Below are 22,565 nucleotides of genomic sequence, written 5' to 3' on the forward strand. Positions count from 1 at the left end.
ACACAATACAGGTGATAAGTTCCATGATGAAGACACACACAGGGAGCATCTTACCCAGCCTTGGATGTGCGGGAAAGGCTTCCTGGAGCTGTCCCCTGAGCAGAGTCTCGAAGGATGAGTAGGAGTTAGCCAGGTGGAGAAGCAGGAGAAGGACATTCTGGGCAGGTGGGACGGCGTGGGCGAAAGCATGGAGGTGAGAAGCAGCATGGTGCACTGAGGGAACGCCAAGCTTCTGTAGGCCACGAGCAGCCCACGGATGGTTTTAAGCAGGTTATGACATGGTCAGATTCGCACGTTCTAAAGATCTCCCTGGCAGCTTAAACCACTAACAGTGGCAGTAATTTATTTGTCTTGGCACCTGAAGCTTCCTTGGCCCCAGATAAGATGTTTCAGTGGAAACAGTTATTTAAATACCAAATTAACAAGCAATTGAGGGCCACTTATATGAGGTCAAGAGACAGAAATTTAAGCTCGGTTCCACTGTCTGAAATAAAATGTACAAAATGGTGATCTGAACCAATAACCCCAGGTAATGGATGCCAGTTTTATCTCAGTATCTCCAGTACAAAGCACATTTATGAATGAAAAATCTGTCAGCCCATTCTGTATTCAATAACCATGCATTTCAGTCACCCATTCAGTTAATTTAGTACCCAAAGGAGGAAAACTAGATGGTTAGCTGAACTGTTTGGTCAATTCAGCCAAGATGTCGGAGCTAGTTGCATGTGAAGATCTGATCCAATTCCTGTTTCCCCCTAGTTTATATCTGGGTCCCAATATTTAAAGAAGATGGTAAGGTAAGCTTGTTGGAGGGCCTGCAATGGCCCAACCAAAGTGTGGCACTGTGGGTACAGGATTAGTTTCAGTCCAGCTTGTTTGAAACCTGATTTATTTCAGGCCAGCCCCAGACTCCTTCAGGCTAGGGGGAGAAAGAGCCCAGACTGTAGGGTCAGCAGACCTGGGCTGTCTCGGTGGTCTTGGCCGCCTCTTCTGACCCTAAGTGGGGATAGGGGTGGGGCCTGGTCCTAACCGTGGAGCGTCCACAGGGTACATCCCCAAAGCAGCTTTTTACAGCTGTGGTTCTGAAAATCTAACCTGCTTCAATGGATCTTAGCATTAAAGGGACCTTGAAACCACAATAACATTCTAAGGGCATGTCAAATGCTATAGCCTTTGTGAGATGGGACTTGACACTTCCCAAATCTGTGAGAGGCAGGTTAAACATTCTTAAACCCTTGTGAAAAAAACGAGACAAGAATTTCACTAAGAACACACAAACTGGAAGGCAGAATTAAAATACATTTATAACTAATTTAGCAGCAATGACCTGTTTTAAAACTAGAGGGCTGGTTTTAACTTTGTTTGCTGTTTTAGGGACGCAACATCAGCGACAGGTTATCTATTTGCCTCCTGGGCCCCTGGCGCCAGCATCAGGGATGCTTGGAGGAAACCTCAGGCATGTGGGGCTTTGAATGAGCCTGATCATGTGGGCAGCGAATACAAAGCCGACAGGCCTCCCCACGGTCCTGCCCTCTCTCTGATTTCCAGCGTATCTCACTGTCAGTCTTAGGCCATTCTCAGTGTTTTCATAGGTGTGATTTTCTGGGTGTCTTTTTCTTTCTGTGCCTCTATTTCTACCTGTCTGTTTCTCTCCTCTCTTTGTTTTCACCATTTCAATTCCTGTTTTGTCTCTCTCTTTTAACTGATCAAAAGACAGCTGAATCATGTACTTTTATGTATTCATTTTATTTGCTGAACAGTATTTTGTGTTTCCTGCCTCATACAAAAGCAGGCAGGTGGATGGAATGTTTTCTTTTCATCTGGAAATTAAACCTCTAGTGGTTTTTCATTAATGTGACCCTTGATAGATTCCTACCACTGCCCCTCCCCGCCCCAAACCCAGGAACCTGGGACCAGCAGTAAAAGTCCCACCCTAGAGCTCCTTGCCTGGAGCTAGGAGGCCCTGTGATGGTTGCCCCATGTGTGGGTGAGGGGAGAAGCATGACGACGGGGAGCATGCCAGGGAGTGGGGTGCAATCTGGGTGTATGGAATGGAGATCCCCGTTAGCAACTGCCCACTCACATGGCACAGGCCTTTCCACGACCAAGCTTTGCCACTGCCCAGCTTTTGCCCTGACCATCCCCCAGTGAACTACCCTGGTGTTTGAACCCTCCACAGCTCTGCTCACGTGGCTCCTTGACCACCCCTGGCCCTGTTCACCAGGTTAACACCTACCCATCCACTGAAGTCCTCCCTGATCCACAGAACCAGCTAGAACTGACTCATTCTTTCTGTCTCCCTAAGATCAGAGGCTGGGTCTCAGTCATCGTGGTTTCCCTAGAGTGCGGCATGGTGCCAGGTACATAACAGGTACGCAATCAACAGGTGCTGGATAAATGATGGAGGGATCGTGTTCAGTATAGCACCTTTTGCTGTCCACTTTAGCAGAAGGGTATCAAAGTAGGTAAAATTGGCCCTGGCTCTAAGGTTCCAACTCAGACCCCCACACTTTCCCATCCTTGCATCTGCTCTCTGGCCCATAGGCCTGTCTCTGCATGCCCTGCATATCCAGATCCCAGTCATTCTCCAAGGCCTCCTCTACCAGGAAGCCTTCTGCGCGTCCCCGCCCTCAGTGGGAAGAAAACACCATCCTTCATCTGAGCTCCCAGCCACCAATCTGTTGTTACCTTATTTGGGGGCTCTCTTATGGTTGTATCAGCACCCCCGTTAGGCGTACATGCTTGTTGCCCCCATGACCCTCACAGTGAGCCAGCCCCCAGAGGGTGGAACATCCAAAATGAATATAGATTAAGTGAGTAAGTAAAGGCATCTCTGCCACCCCTTGGGAAGAGAAAAAGCCAGAACCAACGGTGCCATTGGTCAACAGGAAGGAGGTAGAGAGTCAGAGCCCGGCCTCCCAGCATGGCAAAGGGGTGCTGGACACAGGTGGTCACTCGTCCCCAGCAACATGGGATGAAAACGTTACACTACCTTGTTGGCCAGTGGGTCTCCCGGTCCATCTTCGCCTTTCCCAACACTTAGCTCTGACTGCTTGCAATTAGTATCTGAGAGGCAATCTAAAAGAGTCAAACTGCATTATGGAGAACCCCAGGAAAACTGCAGGGCACAGCTCATCTCGTGGAGAGTGGCTCAAACGGCAAAGGTTAGCTCCTTCACCTACTCAGCTGGGCCTCACCAAGGAAATAAGATCAAGAAAGTGGTGTTCGTCTTTAGCATTTATTTATAATTGGAAAAACTGTTTGTTTGTTTCTGAGCAAGCAGAGACCACAAGCACGTCACAATCAATTGGCTATACATGAATATCTTTGTCATTCTCTAACAGCAGGAATGAGATAGCATTGAGAGAGGTGTGCTCTACACATTACATAGACAATCTGTGGTATGCAACAAAACCCAGGCCACAAAACTGTAATTAGACACTTTCTGTCTGCCTCAGAGAGGCAAAGGCATATGGACTGAATGGGAGCAGGAGACGGATAACAGAAAGCTCTGAGGGAGCCAGTCATGGTTTTATGGATTATTTTTGCAGGCAGGCAAAGCAGACAATAGAAAAGCTTCAGTCCTTGCTCTCTTGCTAGGGGAGCACAGGGAAACCATAGGGAGATGTATAAAAATTTGTGCAGAACAGGCGTTGGAAGCTTGGTCACCTTCAGAAAGGCAAAACCAAAACACTGCTTTTGAAACCAAAGTGAGTTTCAATCAGTGTTTATTTGTAAACAGTAGAAATCAAAGGGAAGTTTCTTGCCAGTGAAGTGACACTTCAAGAGTCAAATGAATTAAAAGCAGGGCTTTCTTGGGTGTGGGAGCTAGGGGGGTGTTTTTATTAAGAAGATTGGGATACTCAAGGGTTGAAAATGATATTGTACAGGCCATCTAAAGCCTCAGGTGGGGGCAGGATCTGGAACTTAGTTCTAGAGCTAAAACTTAGTCTGTCTGCAAGGTGGGTAGAAAAGCCTGTGAGGTCCTTGCAGCAAGATCTACAATGTGGGCAACACCAACTTGAATCAGTCATAGGGATGAAGCCGTCTGCCTCCTTCTGGCTGGGCTGCTGTGGAGACAGACCGACTTGTATTACCCACCATGCCGAGCACAGTGCCTGGCACAAGCATTCAGTAAGCGTCTGTTGAATGGATATTCCCCTGTGCACTGTAAACTTGGATTCACTTGATCTTTCATCTGCCAAAAAATACCTGATAATGCTATGGAGAAATCCAAATTGTGACTAACATCAACGTGTCTGACAAATGCCAAACCTTGAGAGAATGAAAATAAATTCACAGATTCTCTGGATAAAGTTAAGACCATGTCGGAAGAGATCTCTGGTTAGTGTTAAGATTAGCTAGCAAAGAGCTGGAATCAGTACTGAGATCTACTCTAGTCATTTCCACACCTATGTTCAAAATTTGTGATTCAAAAACACTGACACTCACTAACATTTTCCACCTTCAATACTTCTCCCTCCTCACAGCTCCATGTCCTGAGATAGAAAGGAAGATGGCCGCAGGGTTGACAGAGCACTGCCATTCTAGTGTTCCTGTTCTCTTAGGAAGTACGGCCCACATGGCACAACTGCATTAATCTGCAAAAGACTTCTTAGTCAGCTTCAACGTGATACACAGAATGGTGTAAATGGAGACTTTGCTGACTGAATGATCACAATAGTAGTTTGTGGAATCTTGGCTTCCTCCAAATAGGAAGGACCTAAAGGACTTTGAGGTAAGGAACTGTGAGACCTTCACCCTTCATCACTTTACCACAAAAGAAAGGGAAGCCCCAGCAGAAATTTGATGTCTTACAACAGAGTTCAGCAATTTCAGAGTGCTGGGAACAGTAAGGAATTTAAGGACACAAGAAATAAAGCATACTGAGCAATGCACACATCACAATGCTTGACATTTGCAAATATAATTTTTTCTGGTAGACATTTGGGGTCCCTCGTGTGCATTGGGGGTCTTTTCACAACAATTCTCTAATTCCTACAACACAACCCTAGCATGGCTAAAGTGGCACTGGCCACCACTGGGGGTTTTGGCCACACAGACGTACGACACACAGTACATTGAGAGCTGCATTTATTCATCAATGAGGTTAAAAATGCTTGCTAATCACGTAGGAGAAAACTCTCCTAGTCTTTATCTAAATCACAGAAATTTCCCCATGCCCTGAAGTTCAGGCATCCTTTGTCATCTCTGAGGAAAAGAGCAAGAGTTCAGAAAGGGAAGAGTAAAAATTGCCACACTTGCTACTGTGTCTACTTTCCACTTGTGTTTCTCAGAAGCAAGAAAGTCACATTATAAATACACTGTTTCTACACCTTGAACTTCATTCCTCAGTCACTTTTAACCAGTTGCTCTGCAAAACTGACAGCACTGGGTAGGGAGTCTACTGAGGGTAACAGAGGAAAACAATTTCTTCTTTTTTTGTGATCTTATAATGCCTAGAATGCACCTAAAACACCTAACCTTTTTACCACCCCTTGCCTAGTTTTAGTTATCAGGGCATATCTATGAGCTGATATTTAATTTAAAGCCCACTGACAGGAAACACAATAGTCACACATTTCTAACAGAAGATTCTATGAAAAAATCACTTAAACTTAACAGATATAACTCACTCCACTTATTGACATTGAGGCCAAGTTTTTTTTTTTTAATTTAAAAAAATTTAAAACTATGTCCATTAACTTCATCAATTGCTGAAGCCCAAGTTCAGCTTCTGTAGCATATGATAATTTTCTGAATTTGGAAGAAGGACACATTTACCTAAAGTTTCAAATTGATCTCTGAAACACCTGGGGGAAGAATGGGAGGAGGACACCCTACGGACATTTCCAAGCACTACCAGGAGATTTCCTTCGCGGCCAGCTTGGAAAGGCTCTGCGTGCCAAGGCCTGCCTGCCATCCTCAGCAGCATGCGGCCTGACGACACGGGAAGGCACAGCCAGTGAGCAGGGCTTCCTGGTGTTCCGGGGGCCCAGAGGCCTGGATGCACGGCCCCGCACAGGCCCTCCTGGTCTAGACTTGGAGAGAAGGCATGGTATGTACATGCCCAACAGATTCCTCCATTCAAAGAGACCAAACCAAAGAGCTCCTGGAACACTCAGGACCAAGGCAGATGAGAAGCCTCTAATTAATTTTGTGGCCTTTTTTTGTTTGTTGGTTTAAAAAAAGAGAGAGAGAGAAGAATAAAAGGTAAGTGCAGTGAAATTTACTCTTTAGCCTCAGCCAGTTTATTGTTCATCTCTTTACTTTGCTCCTTGTCGTCGGGCTTGACGGTACCAGAGCCCTCCGCCCCCTTTTTCTTGGTGCCTCGGCCCGACACCACCTGTTTGTCTTTGGCCTTCCTCAGGGGCTTATGGCTTGCTGAGGTCTTTTTTGGTTTGGAACTCGGAACACTAGGTTTCTCCACCTGCACGAAGAGACAGACCACAAATACAGAAACACAAAAAGGGAGGGAGCAGGAGAGAGAATTTAGAAAGAAGACATTGTTAGGTAAAGAATAATGGTAATGATAAAATTTGACATGGATGAGGCATAGTGTACAGAGTATTTTCATTGACATTAGGTAACTTGGCTTCTCCCATCTGAACTCCCTGGTCAGTGGTTTTGAACTCTCACTGGCCACCTTGGCTCCCTGGCCCTGCCAGCCCTCAACCCCGGGCCACTCCAGGTGGTGGACTATATACAACTTTGCATCATTTGTTGCCCCTTCCTGTGGGAAGGTTGTACCTCATCACTTTGCTCAACTCAGGCATAGGCAGGTTATTTGCTTTAGTCAATGAAATGTGAGCAGAGGTAAGAGGTAGAAGATCAAGAGGCAGCATGTGCTTCCCAATGCTGTCTTTTCCTTCTGCCACAGAGAAAGTCTGCCCCATCTTTTTGAGTCCCAGACTTAAGATGCCAGGTGGAGTAGAACTGCAGCTAATTTGCGCTGGACACATGTGAATAAGAAATAAACCTTTGTTGTGTGTAGAGATTCTGGAGTGGTTTATTACCGCAACACAAGCTGTCCCGCGACGTGAGTGCACATGGAGACGTCCTCCCAGAGATGCTTTGCTCCAGGAGGTCTCCAGTCTCAGCTGAGCCGTCAGCACTGCCCAGCCTCCTCTCCTCATCTCTGGCTGGCTCCCTTGACTGTTTTCCCCCAGAAGAGCCCTTCTAAGTCCACTTCACTCTCCCCAAGCTCTGTCCCCCTCATTCTCAGGAGGTGGCCTCCCCTTCTCTTTCTCAGAGAACCCTGGAGCTGCTAAAGATGTGTGCCCCACTGCTCCCCACCCACATCCATCTCTAGATCTACTTCCCCCCACCTTCCTCCTCCCCCCTCTTCAGTCCAAGGCGAACGACATGTCCTGGGTCTCATCTCATCTGTGGACCGTGGGCAGTGATGTTTGAGCCTGACAGGCTGGGTCACTCATTCACTGAGGTCCAGTGGTTGTGAGTCACCCCTGACCTGTAAATAAGGTAACCATTGTCTTGGTTTGCCTGGGACTGAGGGTGTCCTGGGACATGGGACTTTCAGTGCTAAGATTGGAAGAGTCCTAAGCAAACTGTAAACTGGTTCTGGACAAAACAGGAAACTACTTGAGTGCAAGATTGTAGGGCAAAAGCAGGAAAAAGGCTATCGAGGTTCTAGAGCAGTGGTTCTCAGACTTTTTCTGCTATTATACACAGGAGAATGGATATTTACATATTTACCAATTCCATGTGGCCTGATATCATAGAATAAGCAAGAAAGGTGGCTTGCATTTATGATTCCTGCTTCACCAGTTGTATCCAACATTTCTCTCCCTCTCATGAAAGCATCCTGGGATGCAAATAAGGCAGAGTTGTGTTATTATAGGAAAATCCCTGAATCCATTCTAATATACTTAGAAATGTAAATCATTCCCACACTGTTTATTAAAGTAACAAATTCCTTGGAGCACATCTGGCAGCTGATGCGACAGGTGTGTTGTGACTGATTCAGAACTGAGGAGGAGGAGGCAGGTATGGGACAGGAAGGAAGCCAGGCAAGGGTGCCTACAAAACCCCAGGCCCATCAGGGACAAAAACACAGTTATTTTAAGACAAAGGGATTTAGGGTGTAGGTGAGATTTTTCTGCCACTTTTTTCCTGGGTTTCTCAAAAATCAGAAGCTAATTCTCTGGAAATCTGTCATTAATCTGTTTATATTTTAGGTAATCTTCCTTTTTATTCCCTTTGAATTAAAAAAAAAAAAAGTTTAATCTTGAAGATGCCCCTCCATGGCAGAGTGCAACAGAGGAAGGAGGGATTTTAAAGGAGCCCTTGGGGTCTGGGCCAGAGGTGGCAGTGACTTCACCCCTCATGCTCTGCTACAGTTAACCCTTCCATTCTAGGCTGCACTGATGGGGTCCCCACAAGCTCTGTCTCACCTTTGGGGGTTCCTTGAAGGGTTCGCTGTAGAGGCTGCGTATTCGTCTGCGTTCAATGACTTTATTATCAGATGTGGGCTTACTGGCTTCTCCTTTGAACTCGGCACTGTAGCTTGTCTCATGAGCCATCTTATCATCTGGGGGCTTGTACTGGGGCTTGGCTTTTATGGGTTTCACAGGCTTGATATCCGTCCATGCTCTGAATTCATTTCTGTGAATCAAAGAAAGTATAAGTGAAATGATACGTCATATGCCTGGAAGCAGTGCTCCTAACACAGGCTTGCAAACATAGCAAGCTCTCAATTAGTGCTTGTAGCAATGATTGAAAGGTGGCTGAAGACTTAGTGTCACTCTGGCATCATGAATATGTTCAAGTTTTCCTTCCTGTAGTTGTGACAATAGCAGTAGCACCTTGGAAAAAGAGCTCAGGCTCCCAGCTCTATGCTACATTGCAGACAGGTAATTCTAATCTTTGGACCCTACTTTCCCAATTTGTAAAATAAGGCTGATAAAACCCAACCCAGTAAGTCATTCATGAGATCAATACTCCTGAATGCCTGCTATGTGCAAGATTAAAGAGTTGTGGAAACTAAATGAGATGATGTACTAAGCATGCTGCCTGGTATACTGTGGTCAATCGATAAATGCCAGTTCCCTTCACCCTTTTTTCATTTTGTTATCCAGAATCCTCAAGGATGATTTCTCCTTTTGAATAGCAGAGGGCATGTTTCTTATAGTGCCAGAACCTTAACAATATCAATTACTTTATATGAAAATCCTTATGAAATATCTAAATGCTTGCAGATCATAAATAAGCAACATGTACTGAATGTAATTCACAAGTAGGGTCTGTATTGGGAGATATATGTGTAGGAGAGTCTTCATGTCCTTTGGTGTGAATGGCTATTGGTCCTTACACTAAATGACCTTAGTCTGCTGCTGTTTCTGAGTCCGTGTGTCAGTTTTCTTGTCCACAACCATTCCTCTTGGGGTTCTAATCAACTGTTTCTGATCTGTTATAGGGCTGGAGAGTAAAATAACAGGGTAAAACAAAAGTAGCTTCTGATGAAGGCCACCTGGGTCTATCCTGTGTGTTAAGTGCATGAGATTCGATGCATGAGTTCTGTGGCCCCCGAGGTCTTTATCAGGTCTGCCCTCACTTGGGGCCATGTTCTTTTATGAGGGTTGAGGCTTGAGAAGCTGTGTTGTAGAAGGGAAGGAGTATATGAGTATCTGTGGAGTTAGGTTCTTCCAATGTTCTTCTTTACCTAAGTTGATAACTCCCTCCTTAGTGGAAGAGGCCAGGTCATAAGCAGAAACAAAGAAGTGTAGACTCTCATGGGAGAAAATGATGCCTCAGAGCATATGGCATGGGCAGGACTCAGGGAAGCTCAGGAAAAGGTGAACAGGTGAGAAGAGGCACGGAGCCTGGGCCAGAGGAGGGACAGGGCTTCAGTGGAAAGAACACAGGCTCTGGAATGAGCTAAGTCTGGGCTCTATCCCAGCCCCAACCCTCAGCAGCCCCTCGCCTGCTCTGAACTTCAGAGAGCTCACGAGGGTGGCATCCACATGAGGCCTACTTCACAGGATTGGCGTGGGGGTGAAATGAGAATGTTCTTTAGATGAAGAGGACCTGGGCATGCATATCAGCATTACAAAGCCCCTGGTGTATAACTGTATAATAAATATGTTTGGTTTTCATTATAGACTCATTGAAGAAAAATTATTGAATATCTTCTATGTTCTAGGCACTGAGCTTGAAATGCCGTGGTGAACAGGCAGCACAGCCTCTGCATCCGCTGACCCTGTGGTCAGGTGGGGATATAAAAACAATTAACAGACAATCAAATAACTGTTCAACTGTTGTATTTCTGAACTAGGAAGATACCATCTGACCACTGCATTAAAAATTCTGGTGCCAGAGCTGGCAAAATCTGGCCAGCAGCTTCCCTTGTCAGGCTTATTTCAGAGTGTATTTCGCATTATATTTGAACAAAGTAGCATTCAGTGAATGTCTGATTAACTGAATCGTCAATTCTGAGGATCCACTATAAACAGACGTTAGCTTTTTAAGACCTTGTGCCACTTAAGCACATTTTCTTGCAGTGATTCAAAAGGAGATCCTGAAAGAGCAATTGTAGAGGGAGAGACTGAGGACAGGCGAGAGGGGAGTGATTGATGAGCCAGGTCCCCACGGAGTGGGGCGGGCACGTCAGGAGCACAAGGAGAGGGACTGGCCTTGGAAAGAAAGTGTTATAAAACAACAGAATGTAAGCTGTTCTTTCATTTCTAATTTGAAAAAGCCCAACATTTACAAAGAACAATGAAATATAGTCACACAAAGAACAAGTTTTCCTGCTGTGAAGAATATTCACATGTTAATTCATACAAATCACTTCTTGATCAAAGTGGTGACTTAGAATGACAGATTACTGCCAACTGCGATCACATACAAATTCCATTTCTCTGCCCATAGGCCCCAGATTTCTTTATTATGTGTGTAAGTCCCTGGGAAATAAAATTCTTTCCCCATTTTCTTGACAACTAAATTTTCAGCAACCATTCCTCTACTGCTTTATGGAGGAAGAAAGCAACACTTTTACGTCTTAACAGTTGAAAATCTTCTCATAGATTTCTATAGGTAATTTTTGCTGTCATGGAACTAATTAAGTCTCCGTTCAAAATCTCATCTACATTTGTTAAATTAAAATGCTCTTGAGGAATGGAAGCAGGCTCCTTCATGAACTCTGATGGAGGCAGCTGATGAGTGCTGTCAGTTGCCAAGTTATTGTCAGGAGGTGGTTAAGGGAAGTATCATCTGTAGATTAAAAAGAAAAGTACATCCCTGAGCCTAAAAGGTCACAGGTGGCTTAGAGAGGCTTCTCTCTCCTTTTAGAGTGGAGTGGAAGATTGCTTCCTCCTGACTAGAAATGACTAGGTCGAGAGGAGCTTTATGTTCTAGGCATGTGTATATGCTTGCACCTGTGAGCTTCTTTTATGTGAAAGGCAGAAAAGTAAAACTTGTAGGAATGCCAACTTTCTAGTCATTTATGTACACTCTTTTTATCCATTAATATCCAATAAACACATGTATACCATGTATGACAGATTTCTAACATGAGGAAAGCATGCACTTAGGCAAAAAAAAAAAAATGTCAGTATATAAAGAAAAGTTTGAAGCTAGTCTAATGAGAAGAGAAAATTCCTTACATGGAAGATCTAACTTGGGTAACAGTTGGCAGTGGTGGCTGTCAGGGCTTGGGTCCTTTGTTAGGTAAGTGGCTCATTCTGCCGGCAACCACAGCCTAAGTCTAGCCATGGCTGCAGGGGGTGCACAGGCCCCTCTGCACCTGAGAAACAGTGCCTCACACAAAGAAAGCCCATGTGCACAATAAGCATAGAATCATGAGGACAGATAGTTAAAAATGAAAACTACTCAAACTAGGAGTCAACTTGATTCTTCACATATTAATTGAAATTGCAGAATTCACTAGGTACTGTGGTAGGAATTGTAAAAAGATAGCAAAATAAGAAACTTAGAGTTGGCAGAGGTGGAGGATAAGAAAGGGGGAGTGGGTTCGTGAAGACAAGTACACATATAAATATACCTTAAGGAGAAAAAGATAAGAGGTTATAAGAAAACTGACCTCCTCCCCCTGTCACTTCTCCCTCACTGTCTGGATTTATCAGCTGTAGGAATGCTGGAATGGTTGAGCTGTGAGACCACAGAGCTATGTGGTTGAGGCTGAGGAGGGAAGGCTGCACTCTTCTGGTTAGTCGAGTTCCCAAGGATCATGTCTATTAACTGGAGAAGGATGATTCTCTAGACAGGAAATGGGAGCCCTCAGGGTGAGCACTAAAAGATGGCAGGGAGTGCAGTCTCTTAGAATTCTGGGAGTGCATTCCTATGAAGGGAGTGGTCTGAGTACCCCTGTTACTTACAGACAGCTTGGTCCCTGGAGGGGATCACATACCAAAAATGAGGGCCCAACTGTTGATACCTGATTACTTGAACTCATGTGGTCAACCTGGGGCTCTGAAAGCAACCAAATCTGGTCTCAGCTGGGCCACGGGGCAGTGAGGAAAGGGTCAAGCAATGGAACCTCCCCAACCTGCAGAAATGGGAACCAGTCTCTTAATCTCTGGGGTTTCCTTTCCTGTATTAAAGATGGTGGTGTCAGTACATGTGCAGAGGTCTTAAGCCAAGATGGCATGCAGTGGAGGAGATGGCATGACTCCAGGTCTAATTTATAAACTGAGTCCCATCAGCACATTCCGTGCTTGCATGAGCTCATTTGGACTTCTGGCCCACCAGGGACCCAACCAGCCCAGTTCCCCAGACACAAAGGAGGCTGGAAAAGCCAGTACATCCATGAAAAGAGTTTGGGGCTTTGGGATTAGGCTGATGGGGTGAGATTGGGTTGACTTCACTATGCACCTAGGCAAGTTACTTATCCTCTCTGGGGCACAGTGTCCTCCTGTGTAAAACATATCTTATAGAGATGAGATGATCTCTAAAAACTACCAACTTCGCCTTGTAAAGTCCCTAATAAATTGAAGTTTCCTCATTCCTTGTTCTGTATATGAAGAGTACTTAAAGAATATTTGTTAAACAAATAAAGCTGGTGCTGAAAAATAACATCATTTTATAGTTTTGTGCACTGCATGTTAATTTACACTTTAAATATAGTTTAATCATAAGGGATTATTATGAACGACATAGCAACAGATTTGACAATATAGGTGAAATGGACAAATTCGTAGAAAGATGCAAGTTATAAAAACTGACTTCAGAAGAAAAAGGAGATCTGAATAGATACATCAAGCAAAGGAATTGAATTAGTAATTTCAGGTCTTCCCAGGCTCAGATTGCTTCACTATCAAACATCAAGGAAAAAAAAGAGACCAATCCTAACAATCTCTTTCAGAAAACAGAGGAGAAGGGAACACTTCCCAATTCATATTGAGGTTAGTATTTTCCTGATACCAAAACCAGTGAAAGACATAATAAGAAAAGTAGACTACAGACTAATATTTCTCATGCAAATCTAAAATTCAGCAATATATAAAAAGGTTTAAACACCATGTCCAAGTGAGCTTTATCTCAGGAATGAAAGGTTGGTTTAGCATACAAAAATCAATTAATGTAATATACCACATCAAGAATAAAGAACAGAAAACATATGATCATCACAATAGATGCAGGAGAAGCATTTGGAAAACATCCAATATTCTTCATGATAAAAACTCAGCAAACTAGGAATAGAAGGGAATTTAACTTAATAGAGGGCATTTATAAAAATCCTATGAATGACATCATGCTCTGTGGTGAAAGACTGAATGCTTTCCCCCTAAGATCAGAAACAAGGCACGGATGTTCACTCTCATCACCTCTATTCAATGGTGTACTGGAGATAGAGTATAGTAAAGCAAGAAAAAAAATTAAAGGGAAACTGATCAGAAAAGAAGTAAAACTGTAATTATTTGCATATGACATAATCTTGCACTTAGAAAATCCTAAGGAATCTACCATGAAAAGCTAGTTGAATGAATAAGTGAGTTTAGCAAGGTTGCTGGATACCAGATTGATCTACAAAAATAACTATATTCCTAGAAACAGACAATGGGTGACAAAATTTTTAAAAAATCATTCAGAAGTATTTTATTCATTCAAAAAGAATAAAATACTCAGGAATACAAAAGAATATAATGCCACTGCACTGAAAACTATGTAACAATGCTAAGAGAAATGAAACAAGAACTAAATAGATAAAGACACCCACCTTGTTCATAGATTGGAAGATTCAATATTGTTATCATGGCAATACTCTTGTTCTGTAAATTCAAAGTAATCTGTATCAATATCCCAGGAGGACTTTTTGCAGAAAGTGACAAGCATACCCTAAAATTTATACGGAAATGCAAAAGACCTACAATTGCCAAAACAATTTTGAGGAAGAGGGATGAAATTGAAGGATTTACCCTACCTGATTTCAAAACTTATGTTAAACTACAGTTATCAAGACAGTGTGTTTACTGGAATAAGAATAGACACAAGGATCTATGGCACAGAAGAGAGAGTTCAGAAATAGATCCTCACACAAAGTGGTTGTGCTGAAGCCAACTCATACTGGTTGAGATGGTGGGATGGTATGAATATTTCTTCCTTGTTGTTATCAGTATGTTTGTATTGGTTCATAAAGCAAGTATCTTTGTTTTCTTCTCTATCTTATCCCCTTATCATATGACATAAGTTGTATTGTTCATGTTGTAGTATTTAAGTTATAGGATATCTAGTTTAAGAGTGAATATTACCCTGACTCCCAGGGAGGAATCTAGACCCGGCATTGTGGGATGGAGAACATCTTCTTGCCCAAAAGAGGGATGTGAAAGGAAATGAAATAAGCTTCAGTGGCAGAGAGATTCCAAAAGGAGCCAAGAGGTCACTCCATTGGGCACTCTTACGCACAATATAGACAACCCTTTTTAGGTTCTAATGAATTGGAATAGCTAACAGTAAATACCTGAAAGTATCAAACTACAACCCAGAACCCATGAATCTTGAAGACAATTGTATAAAAATGTAGTTTATGATGGGTAACAATGTGATTGGGAAAGCCATATGGACCATACTCCCCTTTGTTTAGTTTATGGATGGATGAGTAGAAAAATGGGAGAAGGAAAAAAACAAACAGAAAAAAGGCATCCAGTGTTCTTTTTTACTTTAATTGCTCTTTTTCACTTTAATTTTTATTCTGATTATTTTTGTGTGTGTGGTAATGAAAATGTAAAAAATTAATTTTGGTGACAAATGCACAACTATATAATGGTACTGTAAACAACTGAATGTACACTTTGTTTTGTATGACTGCATGGTATGTGAATATATCTCAATAAAATGAAAAAAAAAAAACAGAAAAAAAAAAAAGAGTGAATATTACCCAAGGACTTGCACCATATTCTGGAGAGATTTAGTGCATTTCCAGTTATACATAAGACAGCTGAGTATTGTTAGGTGAAACATATGTCTGTTATTGTGTTCTATTTAGAGATTAAGTGTGGTTTAAGGTGATGTGTATAGATGCCAAGTTGACAAGGGGTGGACTGTGACAGTTGGGTTCATGTGTCAACTTGGCCAAGTGATGGTGCCCAGTTGTCTGGTCAAGCAAACACTGGCCTAACCATTACTGCAAGGACATTTTGTGGCTGGTTAATAAACCAGAAGGCTGGTTTATTAAATCATCAGTCAATTGATTGCATCTGTGACTGATTACATCTACAATCAACTAAGGGAGTGCCTTCTGCAATGAGAGAATACAATTAGCTGGATTTAATCCAATCAGTTGAAGCCTTTTAAGGGAGAAGAGAGAATTTCACTTCTTCTTCAGCCAGCCAGCCTCTCCCGAGGAGTTCATCGAAGAACTTCATCGGAGTTGCCGGCTTGCAACCTGCCCTGTGGAATTTGGACTTGTGCATCTCCACAGTTGCATGAGACACTTTTACAAATCTCATATTTACAGAAACCTCCTGTTGGTTCTGTTTCCCTAGAGAACCCTAATAAAGATGGGCTGATTGTTAAATTTTCAGGAATTTGGTGGGCTGATTATTAAAACTATTGGTAGCTTGTAATTGGCCCTGTGGAAGTATTCATACTTCAGAAATCAGCAAAAACTGCCTATGAGGCCCTCTTTTTTTCCAGAGAGTTGGTTGTGAAACATTTACTGTCACGCCACTGCTCACACATATGGTCAATTTACTTTTGTTAAAGGTGCTAAGATATTTCAAGGGGAAAGGAAAGTCTTTTGAACAAATAATGCTGGGAAAACTGGATATCCATATTTTTTTTAAAAAAAGAACATCAACCCCTACCTTACACCATACACAAAAATTAAATAGAAATGGACTATAGACCTAAATGTAAATCTAAAACCATAAAATTCCTAGAACATATAAAAGAAAATCTTTGTAAACTTGGGGTAGGCAAAGATTTCTTAGATATGTCACAAAAAGCATGAACCATTAAAGAAAAAAATGAAACATTCTAGTTATAAAATTAAACATATTTATTCTTCAAAAGACCCTATTAAGACAATGAAAAGACAAGTGACAGTCTTAGAGAAAATACTTGCAAAACATATATCTGATTTGTATCCAGGATATATAAAGACTTCTTAAAGCTCAATAATAAGACAAAAACCCAATGTAAAAATGAGTAAAATGCTTGAATAGACATTTCACCAAAGAAGATAAACAAATGTCAAATAAACACATGAAATGATACTTGACATCATAAGTTATGAGGAAATACATATTGAAACCAAAGTGAGATATTACCATACACCCACTAAAATGGCTAAAAAAAACACAAAAAACTGACAATACTTCAGCTGATGAGGATGTGGAACAACTGAATCTTTCATATCTTGCTGATGGGAATGTAAAATGGTACAGCCACTTTGGAAAATATATTTTTAAAAACATTAAACATATATTTATCAAATGTGACCCACCAATTCCACTCCTGGGTATCTAAGAGAAATGAAAACATGTCTACACAACATCTTGCACACAAATATTAATAACATTCATGGTAGCCAAAAAGCTGAAAACAACCCAAAAGTCCAACACCTGGTAAAAGAGTAAAAAGGAATAAAAAGCAATAAAAAAGAATGCAACAACATGGATGAATCTCAAGAACATTGCGCTAAATGAAAGAAGCCAGACAGAAAATACTACATAAAGTATGATTCCATTTATATGAAATTTCTAGAAAAGGGAAACTGTAGAGACAGAAAGCAGACCAGTGGTTGCCTCTGCATGGGAGTGCAGGGAGGACTGCCTGCAAACAAACATGAGGGAACTTTTCAGGGTGATGGAAGTATTTTAAAAGTGGATTGTGGTAATAGTTGCACAATTGTATAAATCTACTAAAGCTCATCAAACTTTACAATTAAAAGGGATGAATTTTATTTTACATAAATGATACCTCAATAAAACTGTTAAAAAATCCAACTGGAATACCATCTTCCCCAACACCCATTCCATTTCAGGGAGGTGATCCCTGCCTCCTGATGCCCTAGGACTTCCTTGTACCAGCTTCTTTTTCTTTACATTGTATTACTAGTTCTTTGTTTCCGAGTCCTTCCCCCCTACTGAACTGTGAAGTCCAGGAGAGAAATGGTAGCTTCTGGTCCATCTCTGTGTCCCTGGTGCCTAGTTTGGAGGCTGGCACATTTCAGCATGCACTCAGTGTTGCTCACAAAATAAATAAACTATCTTTTGTCTTTCTTCTTTAATTATAAAAGTAACATATAACAATTACATTTGTTCGTTTTTCTTTTTCTTATTAATTGTAAGGATTCTCTGTAAGTATTAAAAATAAAAAATAAAAGATAACTCTTTGCAACTATGTTTCCCAGTTTGTCTTTTGGCTTATATCTCTGTATATGAGATCTATATACTTTAAATTTGTATGTGGCAAAATCTATCGATCTTTACCATGTCTGCTCTTGAGGTTATACTGTAGGGATGCTACTTCACAATAATATATCCATATTTTCTTCTTTGCACATATATGTATTCACTTTATACATTTAAATCGTTAAGCCATTGGTAATATATGACTACTTTCACATACGCTGGCAAAGTGGAAAAAGCATAACAGCTCCCCCCATAGGAAGCAATGTGGGAGAAAGTATAATGTGGTCCAACACATCGGGGCACCACTGTAACTGCAGGCTCAGCAGAGTGTCTGGCACATAATAGGTAGCCAATGAATATTTGTTAAATACATGAATTAATGAATGAAGCCTTTAAAATTGCTGTCCTTTGATCTAGCAATTCCACTTCTAGGAACTTATCATAAAGAGATAACTGGACAAGAATGTATTTTCTCACGTTATTACAAACTTTTTACCATCATTATTTGTAAAAGCTGCAAATCATTCCTTTTTTAGAAATATGAATGAATTCTAAGTCTGACAGTGCTGGGGCATGACTAAATCCCAGAAATTATTAAATAAAATTTGAGTGTAAAAATGTTAAATAGGTAATTCCCATGATGCCATTTTTTGTTGCATTTAATGTCACTTTTGTTTCTTGTTGCTAATGATTCATTGGAAGAGACGCCCTTTAAATTCTACCTTATGCTCCTGGAGTTCTTTCTTATCTGAGGCATGGGAGTTTTGGGGGTGTCAGAGGCAGGCAGTCTGGTGAGTGGATTATGGGCTTCTTTTACTCAGGCACAACTAACCTCTCATGGTTTCAATATCCTTCTTCTTTACATTATAATTTTATCCCCAGCAAGTCTTTCAGCAACTGACTGCCCTAAGAGTAGTAGACATACTTTGAGGTGTCAGAGTCTGACAAAATGTGAGACTATTTTTTATATCATGAAATCCCTAGGGGTTTCTTCTTAAACGAGATCTAGAATCCTTCCTGAAGTTTCAGCATAAAACGTGGTCAGATTAGTTACTTGCCTGGGCCAGCAACCAGAGTGACAGTGATTTGGTACGACTGACACTTCTAGAGGCCAATTGTTAAGGACAATAGAAGGGCCATCCTGCATTGCTTCCTCATTTCCTCTCTGTTCACAGGGATTAGGAGGCACTCAAATGCATTCACTCTATAACCCACACTGCAGCTCCACAAGGCTGGAGGTCCCCTGAGGCCCAAAGACTTGGTAAGTCTCTGTCAGTCAGTGGCAGGGCCAGACTTAAACCCAGGTCTATTCAACTCTGCATTTCAAGCTCCATAAGCTGCCCTGTCAAAACTTGAAGCACTTTCATTGATCTGTATCTTGCATGGGCCTGTCTTTTTATTGAACCTTTTTTTTTTCTTTCCCTTTTCCACTGGGGAAACTGCTATTTACTTCACAACACAACTCAAATATAGGCAAAGAAGGCAGTAGAGAGACAAAGGTTAAAGACACAAGCCAGAATAATCTATGGGGCCGTCAGGAAAAGGCATGTATCACCCTCCATGTCAGATCCCTGCCCAACTCTCCCAGTTCTCATTCATCAGTCAGCAAATACTTACTGAACACAACACATGCACATAGTAGAAGCGCAATCAATAATTTAAAAATTGTTTCATGCCTCTGTGCTTCTGAGTGTTTATTCTGTTCAATAAACACCTGTAAAGCATCCTGGAGTTACACAAAGACACGAACTTGCCTTTGAGACACTTTCAGCTGAGTGGGCGCAGTAAGCCATGTGCCCCCCTCCCCCCGAAAACAAAGGTGAACAAGGGCCTGAAGAGATCATGTGCTTGGGGAGCGCAAAGGCATCATAAAGGAATCCAAGGGGGATTTTAGATGAGTGGAGGTTTTCAAGCAGAGAAGAGGGGTACTGAAATTCTTGCAATCCTTCCCTCCTCTGAGCTCCCCAGGAAGAAGAGTGACCCCATAAACTGAGGAGTGTGGCCTCAGTGCTTGGAGTCAGCTTTGGCAGCATTCCTCCAGCAGCCTGGAATGGCAGGCACAAGCTGGTCAGGTCATGAGCTCTGGGTCTATAAACTTGAGCTTCCAGATGAGCAAACAAAACACTTCAAACACCTAGTCTTTGGGGGAAACAATTAATATGTCACAGGACGCCTCCTTCAGATTGGCGCACCTGCATTCTTTATCTGTCACCCTGTCCAGGTCATCAGGCTGGTGTTCTGGTAACTGAAAATCCAGCAACAGGGTAGAGAAGGGGAAGTGGGGGACGTGTCAGCAGCACTGCTTCACAAAAACAAGCTCTTGCCTTTAATCCCCATGGCAAGCAGAAAGACCAGAAATAAAATTCGGGAGTGAATGAAGAACTACAAGTCAGACATTTTCCTATTATTCTACATTAATTAGCTTATGTATATAAAACAACCACCACCACAAAACCCCACCTTTGTCCTCTTATTTAAATATTAAAATAAGATTGGTGACCAATCACATGTGTAGTTTACACTACCAGAGGGGAGGCACAGTTTGGGTCATGGTTGCAGAGATGCTATGGCCTGATTAAAGGAACTCTGCTAACTCTATGTCTGGGGCTCCCCAACAAGGCCTCCGTTTGCAGTCCAGCCACAGTCCTCCTTTCCAGGCCCATTGCCTTCCACTCTTGTCCCCTGAGTGTCTCAGATACTGAAACCCATACCCCCAACTTGCCCTTGGTGTTTGCTTATACTGCTCCCTCTTTCAACAGTGCTCTCCCCTTCCCTCCCACCCTCTCTGCTTGACCCCACTCAAATGTCACCTCTGTGAGGCCATCACCAGTCCCAGAGAAGCTGAGGACTCTCACCCCTGCTCCCATAGTACCTCCTATTCTGCTGCAACATGTCTCTTGATAAGACTATATCCTCCTCTGGACTGGAGGATCCTTGAGGACAAGAGCTGTATCTGAGTCCACAGGCTTTGTTAAGTGAGCATGACTGCAAGAGAATCACAGAGCAGCATAGCTAGCACCTGAGGACTTTCTCACCTTATTTTACAGCTAAGGACTACCATGAAGGACAAAAGAAGGAAATATAGAGGAGAGGTGAGGTGGGGCCAAGTACTGGGGTCTTGGATGCCAAGGTGGGGGAGCTCAGACTTGACTGTGGAGGAGCAGAGGAGTGATGTGATGATGTGGCCTACGCTTTGATGATGGAATGTACTTTGGTGGGGTGACTCAGGCCACTTGGAGATGATGGGAGTAGGGAGAGAACGGAAACTGCTGATTCATGTATCTTTTATCTAATGATGACTTCAATGACACATTTAGTGTCAGCTCTCTGCTATCCAATTATTTAATTCATTTATTGAGTGTCTACAACAATTATAAGATGGTTACCATTTACTGAGGACCTATGAGGTGCCAGGTGCTTTATACTCATTTAATTTAATCCTCAAAAAGGAAGCAGCTCAGAGAGGTGAAGGTACTAAGACCTCAGAGACTATAAGCCAGGACTGTCAGCAACTGGGGATAACAGGTAAGTGAGGGGCAGAGAAGAGAACTCACCAGTCATATGGGCTGAGAGGTGCTATGACAGAGAGAAACACAGGAGGCTGAAAAGGGGCAACATAAAATCTTATTGTGATAGGTAATAGAAAAAATGCTTCACAAGTTGAAAACAGCCTCACCACTTTATTATCTATCTTTTCTCTTTTTGGAGCAAAGTCAGACTATGCAAAGCCTAAGAAGAAACAACTGAAAACAGAAGGAAAATAACACAGAGCATCACTGCATGAGATTCAAAAATCATCTTCGTGCTTATAATCATTTAACAAAGAAGACCCTGCATGTGATTTTCCAACAATGAGATTTGCCATTCTGCCTGGGGAAACTCTGTGGTCATTAGGGAAGCCCCAGGGACACTTGGAGAGAGATGGCTACTGTCCAGCAGCAGATGGGCCCACCCAGGCCCACAGCCTAATTAGGTTGCTGTGAGGAACAGTGTAAAGAGATAAACCAATTAGTGGGGGGGGGGGGCAGGGGCACCAACGGTGCTGGCTGTGGGAGAGCCAGCATCGAAGGGAGTCAGGAACTGAGACACTCCCGAACAGCCACTACCAGACATGTGTGGCTATATTTGTATGTGTGTGTATGTATGTGTATGTGTGTCTATGAGCATGTGTGCTCTGGCCAAACAGAGGAGGGAGGGTTGGTAACTGAGGGACATGACATTAAGGGAAGGGGTGATTTACTTTGAGATTAATCATGATAATGGCAAGGACAGTGAAAGCAGCTGACGTTTTAGGGAAGCTTCTAGGTGCTAGGAATTGTATGGAATACATTCTGAAATTATCTCTTTTAATCTTCACAGAGATCCTATGAGGTAGGCTCTATTATTGCTATTCCCATTTCACAGATGAGGAAACAAGAGCTGAGCGCGGTTAAGTGACTTGATCTTGGACAGCCATAAATGGGATTAAACAAGAATTCTACAATCAGTAGTGTGTCCCATGACGGAAATGGAAGAGTCAGCTGAGGTTCTGAGACAGTATCATTTTCCAAGGTGAGGCACAAGATCATGATTCAGGATATTCAATGGAAAGGCTGCGAACCAGTCTCTTGGCTCTGAAACTCCTCTCACCACATGGAGGGTATTTATAAAAGGCCAGGAGTTGGAGATTGTAGTGGAAGGAGGGAGAGGGTGTTGGTGAGAACTCTGTGTGCTGTGTAGGGGCTGCTTCTC

The 22,565-nt window shown here is 42.5% G+C and overlaps 1 protein-coding gene across 2 annotated transcripts in view; it reads right to left on the reverse strand.

The window, feature by feature from the left end:
- The window catches only part of MAP6 (microtubule associated protein 6), a 105,282-nt gene that overhangs the window by 11,402 nt on the left and 71,315 nt on the right, over positions 1-22,565 (reverse strand). The window contains exons 2-3 of one of the 2 annotated variants that reach the window (XM_037840695.1): positions 8,415-8,625; positions 6,234-6,430 (exon numbers count right to left, since the gene is read on the reverse strand). In XM_037840695.1, coding sequence (XP_037696623.1) covers positions 6,234-6,430; positions 8,415-8,625 — 408 coding nt within the window. The remainder of the gene's footprint in view (positions 1-6,233; positions 6,431-8,414; positions 8,626-22,565) is intronic. The other variant, XM_037840697.1, reaches the window with a different exon arrangement.

Source organism: Choloepus didactylus, chromosome 6 (genome assembly GCF_015220235.1).
Source record: "Choloepus didactylus isolate mChoDid1 chromosome 6, mChoDid1.pri, whole genome shotgun sequence".
In the NCBI taxonomy this organism is placed as follows: Eukaryota; Metazoa; Chordata; class Mammalia; order Pilosa; family Megalonychidae; genus Choloepus; species Choloepus didactylus.